Source organism: Musa acuminata, chromosome BXJ1-5, assembly GCF_036884655.1.
Source record: "Musa acuminata AAA Group cultivar baxijiao chromosome BXJ1-5, Cavendish_Baxijiao_AAA, whole genome shotgun sequence".
NCBI lineage: Eukaryota > Viridiplantae > Streptophyta > Magnoliopsida > Zingiberales > Musaceae > Musa > Musa acuminata.
Genome location: NC_088331.1, coordinates 1,299,608 through 1,310,208, shown reverse-complemented (window position 1 = coordinate 1,310,208; position 10,601 = coordinate 1,299,608). Strand labels below are relative to the sequence as shown.

The 10,601-nt window shown below is 43.7% G+C and overlaps 1 protein-coding gene across 1 annotated transcript; it reads left to right on the top strand.

The window, feature by feature from the left end:
- Positions 1-2,937: 2,937 nt before the first annotated feature.
- Positions 2,938-4,099, top strand: LOC103983561 (probable BOI-related E3 ubiquitin-protein ligase 3). Its single transcript, XM_009400795.3, has 3 exons — positions 2,938-3,084; positions 3,187-3,433; positions 3,527-4,099. Exons 1-3 carry the CDS (start codon positions 3,029-3,031, stop codon positions 4,055-4,057), a joined length of 834 nt encoding a protein of 277 aa, XP_009399070.2. The 5' UTR covers positions 2,938-3,028; the 3' UTR covers positions 4,058-4,099.
- The last annotated feature ends 6,502 nt before the right edge of the window (positions 4,100-10,601 follow it).

The window sequence follows — 10,601 nt, the reverse complement described above, 5'->3', positions numbered from 1 at the left end:
TTAAGACAGTGCAGCATTGAAAGAGTTTTATGTCCTGAAAGATGATGAAGTTGCCATGCCATCAGATTCTTGCTGGATAACTTGGATTGTATCTCCTTTGTTGATGCTTTCTTCTTCTCTGAGATGATGCAACAAGAAAAAGCAGCTGTTCTTCATTAATAATCTGAAACAGCTACATGAACTCCAATAGGATGAAATGATCTTTCCTTTCTTCATATCTTGCTGCTGTGCCAACTTTATATATATGCTTCTATTACCTCTCACCAGGAAGTTGCTTTTCACTGTCACACTGAAATCTCTTGGTGACTTTTTCTGGATTTTAGTTGTTCGGTCTTCTCATGCACATCATTCTTCCTCTCTGTCACTAGCCTTTCTTCAAGTGACAACTCCTCCGTCGGATCTCAAAAGATGGATATTCCCATCATCTTCACCTCTGCAACAAGTGAAAAAGAAAGAAAACTCATGTCTGGTGTTAATTATGATTAGTCCATTTAAATCATATTAAGAACTACAATGCTTGATGATACGGCATCTATTTCATTGATGTGAATCCTTCTACAAGTAAGGATGAATCTACGGACAATCAAATGTATGCGTTGTTGCTATGCAACTTTTGTTTGCGAGTTAATCTCTTTTCGCAAAGTGGTACAGAAACGCCAGAGATCTACCCTGCAGGAACGGCATGCTTGACCAACATCACCTGCTTGTCCTAACCATTCCTGTTGAAGTGGACATGTTTTCCAGCATCCAACAAATCGTCGCCCATAACAATAACAATACTGTCTGATGCATCCATGGGGTCACTGACTCCAACCACCCTCTTGAGACACAGTGTCTGAACAGTCACAGAAGATTGGAATCTGAGGTCTTCTTTTTTATTTGTCTGCATCACATCTCCGTAAATGGCTGCTTGGGATGGAGAACAGGAGACTGGGGGACTGTTCTACCCCTCTCCTATGCCATGCTCCCAGACCCATACCTTCCTTCCTTCCTTCCTCCCTCCTTCATTCGGCAATGGTGCTACCGACAATGGCCATTAGATGAATCCAAGAAGAACTGATCATGCTAGGATTTTGTAGCATTTTATATTGGACAGCAATACAAACTATCCACTTCAGGATCTACTCGACTGTAGTCAATTCTTTTGTCAGAGTGGTTCTTGTTAGCTTCCCAAAGACATTGATGCTGTGGTGGGGGATTGATCTTGAGGACCCACACATGACCATGTCTCAGATGAGAAAGAAGCTTAGGTTGAAGTGAACCCCCACAGCACTTTCATGGGCTCTGCATCCATTGGTTTGGTACCCAGAGGACACAGTGGGGGCATGGATTCCAAGCCGAAAAACTCCTTGGAAGGGCTTCTCCCGTGATCTCAGAAAGTAAGCAAGCAAGGCATGTTTCCAGCGCACGAAATAATCATGGGAGTGGGAGACCAAACATCCAGATGACAGTGGTGGCAGGGAAGCTGCCTCAGAACGAACTTTCAAGTGTAGGAGGAGGGTGGAAGTTTGCTTTGGGGAGGTGCATGCTGGGAGCCTGACTGCAACCTTTCATGTACGACCTTTGCTTTGAACATACCAAAGAAATGAAGGAGAAGAAAAAGAAAGACAAGAAGACAAAGAGGAAAGGAAAGGTAGGGAGGGAGAAGGGATTGAGCTGTGAGATTCTCACCAAATGGGGGGGAGGGGGATATGGCAGAACAAAGGAAAAAGTTCATGGGGTGTAGGGCAGCTGTGTCTTTTGAGGATTCATCTTTAAGCTGGTGTCGGGACAAGTAAAAGGTTATGGGTGTGTGTGCCCCCTTCTTCCCCTTTGCTAATCCACCTATATGGCATGTAGTAGTCATGTGATGTCTTCACCTTTTCCCTGTAATGTTACTGACAACAATAATGGAGTCATTTAATGGAGGGGAATCACATGCATCTGTTTACATCCTCTTTGATGAGCATCGCAAAAGGTTTCTTTTCCTATCTCCATTCCTAAACTCTGCTGCGTGCTGGATGCTGAAATGTTGAGATTTGCTTCAGAGATTTAGGGAACTGAGTCTGCCACCCTCATCACAGAGTGAGGTAGAACAGGCAGGCAAAGAGATCATGCTTTACTGGTTATCAACAGGAATGCATAAAGAAAGGGGTATTGCTTCTCAAAAGTAGCACATAATCCTAGCAAAACCACAATATCCAAATGATTTATTAGAGGACAGCAACTAAAATATATTTCTTTCCTCAGCTTGTCCATTCAGGTTGTGCTCAGATTGATCAGATATCAGGGAAGCTTTCAAACTACTGTAATGTAGAAGATATATTTTAGTCAATGATGGAATTGATCACATTCATTGAGTAGGTTAAAAGTCACCAAAAGGACAGCATCATTTGGTGCATTTCTGATCACCATATTTCATTGGCAGGACAATTGATTGGTGAAACATCATATTACAAGAAGTTATTACAACCTGCAAGTTTCTTCTTCATTACTATTATTTTTAGTTATGATGAACAATTGGCATCAAAGAAGCTCCAAAATATCCATTCCTAAATATCATTAAAAAAAGGAAAATGAAGAATAACCCATCATTTTGATCCCAACATAGGTTACACACTCCATCATTGACTTTGGCAACCAAAGTTAGAAGCCTCATATCCTTTCTTTGGTCTCTTAACCACCTTCTTAATTCTTTTCTTTGACTTTGAGAGAAATTAAGGGACAATCCAACTGACCAATTCTTTCCTCTTACCCCACCTTCTTTTCTTTTTTGCAGATTCTCCTTTTCTTTTTCTTCCCTTCTCTCTCTCTCTCTCTCTCTCTCTCTCTCTCTCTCTGTATATATATATATATATATATATATATATATATATATATATATATATATATATATATATCAGTATAAAAGCCATGCCCATTGCATGCTGCCTTCCTCCCCATTCATTCCTTGCCACACCAGCCTCTGCTCTCCAGCGACCTCCCACCCGCTGTAGAGAATAAGAGAATACATCAAACACCAACCAAGCACATAAACACACCTTTTCACATGGCAGTCGAAGCCCATCTGCTTCACGTCTTCCCTTCCCAACTCCTCACCAACAGGTACTAATTCCTCTCAAACTTTCTTTCCCAATGTAAGTACGTGCATGTGATCAGTCGTGGATTTCTATGTTTCTCATGGTTGTGTTGCGTATTATCGTGCAGGGAAATCATCAACAGTGCGGAGAACCAGCCGAGTTTGTACGACATGCAAACGGTATGCGCCCCGCCGGACTCCATTGCGGCCGCCGTGTATAATTCACCGGCTCCGGTGATCACTGTTGTGGCCTCCGATAGCGGCGTCACCGAACCGTCGAGGAAACGGTCGCGCCCAGTTTCGTTTCGCGGTGTCGACAGTTCCTCCCACCTGCAACAGCAGATGCTCGACATCGATGGCCTCATCCTGCAGCACGTAAATCTCCGGGCTCCCGGAGGCTAGCTGTAGCTTCCGGCTTCTGTTGATCGAATGGTGCGGTTTCTGATGGCTTCGAATTGGCTATGGCAGGCGGAGAAGGTGAGGGCGGAGGTCGCGGAGCGGCGGAAGCGGTTCGTGAGGCAGATCGTCGCGGCGATGGAAGAAGGCGCCTCGAGGCAGCTCAAGGCCATGGAAGAAGAGATCACGAGGCTCCGGGAGCTTAACCGAGCGCTGGAGGGGCGCATGAAGAGCCTCTGCGTGGAGAACCAGATATGGCGGGACTTGGCCTGGAGCACCGAGGCCACGGCCACGGTTCTACGGACCAACCTCGAACAGCTGCTTGCGACTCAGGCAAGAGCGAAGGCTGCGGCAGCGTTGACCGCCGGCGACGCTGTGTCCTGCTGCTGCGGGGACAACGGAGATGATGGCGACGAGGAGGGGAAGGCCGGCGCGAGGAGGGGTTGGGGGAGAGCTTGCCGGAGCTGCCGCGAGGGTGAGCCGTCGGTGCTGCTGCTGCCGTGCCGGCACTTGTGCCTGTGCGCGGCGTGCGGCCCGGCCGTGGACGCATGCCCCATCTGCAATTGCAGCAAGAATGCTACCGTCAATGTAAACATGTCGTGAACCCAAGAAAATTAAAAGCAGTGAACAGAAAGGTTTTCTTTCCTCTCCTCCATATTCTTTTTCTGGCTTTCAATATTATCTTTCTTAGCTGATAAGACTGGTATTTTCTTTCTAGCAAGTAAAATTTCTCGGAATAATATTTAGATATTCCCGAACACAAAAACCACAATCTGTTAAATGAATTAAAATCTCCATGGGTTTGTTCTTTGTGACAAGAAGTCTTTCATGATGTTTCGATCAGCTTCAACGAACAAACGCAAACAAGTTATGCCAGCTAAAATGCAATTGCAGTCTATGGATTCTTATTTCTTGTTGTGTTAGGTTCTCACCACCCCCTGAATCGAGACTTGCATTTATTTAGCCTAACATAAGATGAGGACCACTATTCCAATGCATTGACCTGCAGAGAATGCAGACTGCCGTAGAAAATTGGATAGTGTCTCCTTTTCCTTGTTTGATGGCTTTGTTCTGGTCGGTGATGTTGGAGGCCTTGACTTGGAGAACACATCCATGTAGTTTAACAATCATGCTTCTGTTGTGTGTAATTTGGTTGCATCTCTTTTGGCCTTTGCTGTGGATAGCTGCCGAAGAGTAATAATATATGTTGAGTACCTAATTGTTCTCAATCGATCAGAGTGCATATCTGTATAGCTACTTACACATGACATTGTTGCCTGTGAATAGAGCTCTGTGCTTGGACTTGCCATCGGAAGACTCATTTTATGTTCTTCCTGCAAGGTGAGAGCCAGCATCATTCTGGAAGATTACAGATTGTTAATGATAAGGACTTTTTGATAAGTAGATGAGATTTCCCTAACTGTTTGAGGAAGGAAATCCTCTAACCTATTGAGGAAAATTCTCCCTTCTAACCTGTATAAAAGGAAGGAGGATATGTTAATAACAATCAACTTCTTCTACAACTTGTTTATCTATCTATTTTCTAACATGGTATCAGAGCAGTTCCTCCTTGGCAACAACAGTATTACCGTGTATTAGCCAAGCGGCCACAGTAACACGCTGCCTCAAGTGGAGTCACTGAAGAAGCACAAGATAGGGATTCAGAGCCAGTGCTAACGAGCATTGTCTTGGCTCTGCTCATCCACTTCTTCTCTTTCTTCATCGCCGGTCTTGCTTTTCTTCGTCGGCCTTGCTCCCTCTCATATTTGCTGCCTACAGCAGACACTCTCCGTCGTCGTCACGCAAGGAGGAAAACATTCTCTCACTGCCTCCTCAATAACGGCGAACAGCGGTGTCTTCCTCGCTTCCCGGCCAACAGCAGTCGCAACTGCTGCATCTTCCTCTACCGCAGCAGCTTTCGCTGTCGCTTCTCTCTACACAACGGCGCCTCCTTAACGGCGGTGTCCTCCTCCTCAATAGCTACGAACGGCGAACGACGGTTGCCGCGTCTTCCTCCTTCGCTGTCGCGGCCGCTTCCCAGCCAGCAGCAACCGCAACCGCTGCATCTTCCTTCCTCTACCACAACAGCGAAACAATTTTCTTGAGTACTGTTGTAGTTTTCGCAACCATCTTCCAGCGAACTGCAGCCTCTACAATCCGCTGTATCAAGCAGCAATCCACAGCAACGAACCACAGTCTACATCTAATTGCTGTAGATTTCTCTCACTGTAGTTTCCTTGAGTAACACTGCAGATTTTCGCGGCCATTTCCCGGCGAACTACAGTCTTGAGTACCGCTACAGTTTTTGCAGCCATCTTCCGGCGAATTGCAGCCTCTACAATCCGCTGCAGCAAGCAGCAATCCATAGCAGCGAACCACAGTCTTGAGTATCGCTACAGTTTTCGCGGCCATCTTTCGGCGAACTGCAGCCTCTACAATCTGGTGCAGCAAGCAGCAATCCACAGCAGCTGCCGACAACTTTGGGCACTGTTGTAGATTGCCCAATCTGCTGCAGCAATCTATAGCAGCAGCCCCCTCCCTCATTCTCCACCTCTTATAAAAAAAAAAAAAATGTCTTCGTTCACTTCTTCTGATGTTTCGGTTCCTGTAGGGACTCCCACTTCTTGTTCTTCTACAGGGCTTATCTCCATCAATGCTGCCACGCTGATACCCTTTAAGTTATCAAAGGGTGGCAACTATGCGTCCTGGCGAGCTCAATTTTCTAATCTTTTATTTGGATACGACTTGCTAGGTTACATTGATGGCTCCTTCAGATGTCCTTCGGCCATGCTCAACATCCCCGGCGATCCCAGTCCAGTACCCAATCCAGCTCACAAACTATGGCTACGTCAAGATCGTCTCATCCTCCAAGCTATTCAAGCTTCAGTTGCTGGATCCGTTGCTCCCTTGATATCTTCATGTGTGACAGCTGCTGATGCATGGTCTACACTGCAAACCACCCTGGCAAATCATTCGCGTACTCGCAAGCTCAGTCTTCTATCCAAGCTTATGGTGACAAAACAAGAGGGAAGTAGTATCTCTGATTATCTACAACATATCAAGGTTATCATTGATGACTTGGCCTTGATAGGTCATTTCCTATGTGACGAAGAGGTTGTCATTCATACTCTCAATGGTCTCGACACCGACTACAAGGAATTGGCTGCTGCAATTCGGGCACGCGACTCGCCAGTCTCTTTTGAAGATCTCTATGATAAGCTGACTGACTACGAGATGTACTTGAAGCGTGCGGACAAACTGCCTGGATCAACTGTCACTGCTCAAGTCAGTCATAAGTCTAAACGGAAGAGCACTCGGTACTCGTCGAACATCACCCAAGGTTTGGCTAATGCGCCTCTTGATTCTGTGAGTTCCATGCAACACCCCTCCTATCCTCCTAGTCATCACTTCTCGCAAAGTGGCAACTCCAGCCATCATCAGTCTTGGCGTCCTGCCCTACCGAGCCATCAAAGACGGGTCGTTTGCCAACTGTGTGACAAAGTCGGCCACTCCGCTAAAGTTTGCCGGTCTCGTCCCCGCCTCCTTGCTCCGTCACACTGGCCTCAGGCAAATCTCCTAACTTCTCCGACACCTAGCCAATCCAACTGGATTATCGATTCTGGTGCCTCTCATCACATCACCGCTGATCTTCAGAATTTGTCTCTTCACAATCCCTATGGCGGCGATGAAGATATCATCATCGGTGATGGTAAAGGACTTCCTATAACTCATACTGGTTCCACAACGCTTAATTCTGACTATAATACATTTACCCTCGATAATGTTTTATGTGCCCCTCATATTAAACGCAACCTCATTTCTGTTTCTCAATTTTGCAAACATAACAATACTTCCATTGAATTCTTTCCTGATTCATTTCTTGTTAAGGACTTGAGCACTGGGGCATCATTGGTCTAAGGCCCGAATAAAGACAACATTTACGAATGGCCGTCAACCTCTCGAATATCCTAGCCCACTGTTCATTCTTCTATTGCGGCTCCAATTGATGTGTGGCATCGTCGGCTTAGTCATCCCTCGTCCTTTATTCAGCAGAAATTATTATCTCGTAACTCTCTTCCTCTTTTTAAGTCCACTAATTCTATGATGCATTGTGATGCTTGTCTTAGTAATAAGAGTCATCGGCAGCCTTTTGGCTCATCTTCCATTTCCTCTTCTAAACCTTTTGAAATTATATATACTGATGTTTGGGGTCCTGCTCCAAGCTTATCTTTTGATAAGTTCCGATTTTATGTTATTTTTGTAGATCACTTCTCTAAGTACACATGGATATATCCTCTTTCCCATAAATCTGACGTTTCTCGCATTTTTTCCACTTTCCAGAAGTTGGTCAAAAACTATTTTCAGTCTACCATTAAAACAGTCTACTCTGATGGTGGTGGTGAATATCAAGCCCTGGCATCCCATCTCTCAGCTTGTGGCATTCAACACCTCAAGTCTCCCCCACATACTCCTCAACTAGTTGGTTCTGCCGAACGCAAACATCGGCATATAGTAGAAACTGGACTCACACTTCTACATTAGGCTTCCATGCCTTCAACTTTTTGGATAGTAGCCTTTCAAACTACTGTCTACCTAATTAATCGAATGGCTACACCAGTTCTACAATACCGGTCCCCCTTTGACACACTATTTCACAAACCCCCTAACCTTCATAAACTCCGAGTGTTCGGTTGTTTATGTTATCCTTGGTTACGTCCCTATGCCTCTCATAAGTTAACATCCCGATCTACTGATTGGGCAAGTAACCTTGATGATAGAACATCCACATCAGGGTATATTATCTTCCTTGGTGCTCATCCAATCAGCTGGAGTTCTAAGAAGCAAAAGACAGTCGCTCGGTCTACAACTGAAGCTGAATACCGTGCCATTGCCGCTACCACTGCAGAACTCAATTGGATCACGAATCTACTCCAGGAACTCAACATCGATTCCACCCCTACAATATATTATGATGACATTGGAGCTACCTATCTGTGCGCTAATTCGGTATTCCACTCCCGCATAAAACATATTGCTATTGATTTCCACTTTGTACGCGATCAAGTTGTCCGCCGTCAACTTCGTGTTTCTCATGTTCACACGGCTGATCAATTGGCCGACTCATTTACGAAGCCTCTAGCTCGTAAACTTTTTGCATTACATCAGTCCAAGATTGGCCTCCTTGATCGGAGCACCATCTTGCGGGGGCATGATAAGTATTAATAACAATCAACTTCTTCTACAACTTGTTTATCTATCTATTTTCTAACACTTTTAACTGCTGTGCGCTGGAAGAGTTACAGTGGATCAAAAGCTAGCCATAATGACTTATATATCTTAAATTTATGATGGATAATGGTGAAAGATAGAGAAGCTTCCAAGAATTATTTGAATTGTGTTCATACACTTCTTGATATATTAATGGTAAAAGGAAGAGCTTGTGGAGACTTCATTCTGATCTGGATGGATTATATTTCAAACTTAAGAAAAGATTTATGTGCATATATATTTCTGAATGAATGATGTAAAGATAATCAAACATTGGTTTGACATAAACACTCTCTCTTAAGCTCATAGAACAAGGAATTATTGAAGTAGACAATTTATCGATTTGACTGATTCTAAGGAATACTTACACTGCCTCATAATTAATGATGTCACTATTTGATCAAATGAGATAATCGATAGATTAATTTAATGAAATCTAAAATAATATTGGAATATCTTTATTTACTTTTGATGGCTTAAACTTAAGTTAATATAATTACATCAATTAAATTTTAATTCATATTTACTTTTGATATGATTTGATGTCGATGATTGACTTAGAGATGACCAATCCGATCTTTGTAAAAAACTTTTGTCACGTCTATTGTTCATATATCCTAAACTGATGCTAGTCTCGAGGCACCATCAACGAGTTTTCGTTGTGCACCCTTTTATGCTGAAGTTAGATTCTGTTGTAACATTGAAAGGTGAAGAGAGAAAAAAAAAGAAAAAAAAAAAAGTTTGACCGTGTTAATATTAACATAGAAGATATTGTCGATGTTTGCCTATGAAAATTATCTAAGGTGCCTCTAGGATAAAAATGTCGAGCTCTCGAGGTCATTTGAGGTGCCACATGCATAAAAACCAAGATCAAGATTGGTTTCCAAAGCTAATCCCTTCAAGTGCAATCATTAATGGTGGATGAGTGCAATCACTAATGGTAAAAAAAAAAAAAAATCTTTTGACTATGTTAAAAGTGAGCTTTTATATCTTGTAACGAAGAAATGAAAAATCTCTCGACTATGTTAAAAGTGAGCTTTTATACCTTGTAGCAATGAAATGATATATTCTATCGAATAATATTTGGGGATAGCTTTTAATCGTATTTAACAATTTTGATTTGGTCCTTTTTTTACATAGGTGACAAAGATGAAGATAACTTATAACTATCTATCTAGACTGATATTCATGCGAGTAGATTAGTGAGGGGTAGGTTTATCTCATTCTTCTAGCTAAGAGGCTACGTGGAGGACACATGTCAAATGGTGGTTAGTCGATAATAATATCCTCTCTATCATTTATTCCCTTATAATATATGCTTTAAGGGCTCTTTAGCAAGGGTCTTGAAACACCACGTTTAGCCCATCTGACATATTAGACTTGCACTCCTTTAATCACTTCTTTAAGGGAGAAGTAGGGGTTCCTAACCAACGTACCTTAGGTATACTAAAAAAGGAGTTGGGAACTCATTCTCCCCATCTTGAGGAATGAGAATGCCCACCATAGTTGACTTTGACCTCTCAACCTTGAGTAAAGGGGAAGGTTAGTGCCTAACCTTGGGCGGAGAGGGAGTCATCACCTAACCCCTCCGTTGTAGTCGACTCTCGATCGCTTGCTTTAAGTCAAGAAGGGGGTTGGCGCTTGACCCACCCATCTTGGGCGGAAAGGGGATCAATATTTGACCCATCCGCCTTGGGCGAAGAGGGGGTTGGTGCCTAACCTACCTACCTTGGACATAAAGGGGGTTGACACCTGACCCTTTCGCCATGGTCAACAGAGGAGGTTAGTACCCAACCCACCCACCTTGGGTGAAAAGGGGGTCAATGCTTAACCCATCTATCTCGAGTAAGGAGGGGGTTGGTGCTCGATCCACTTGATC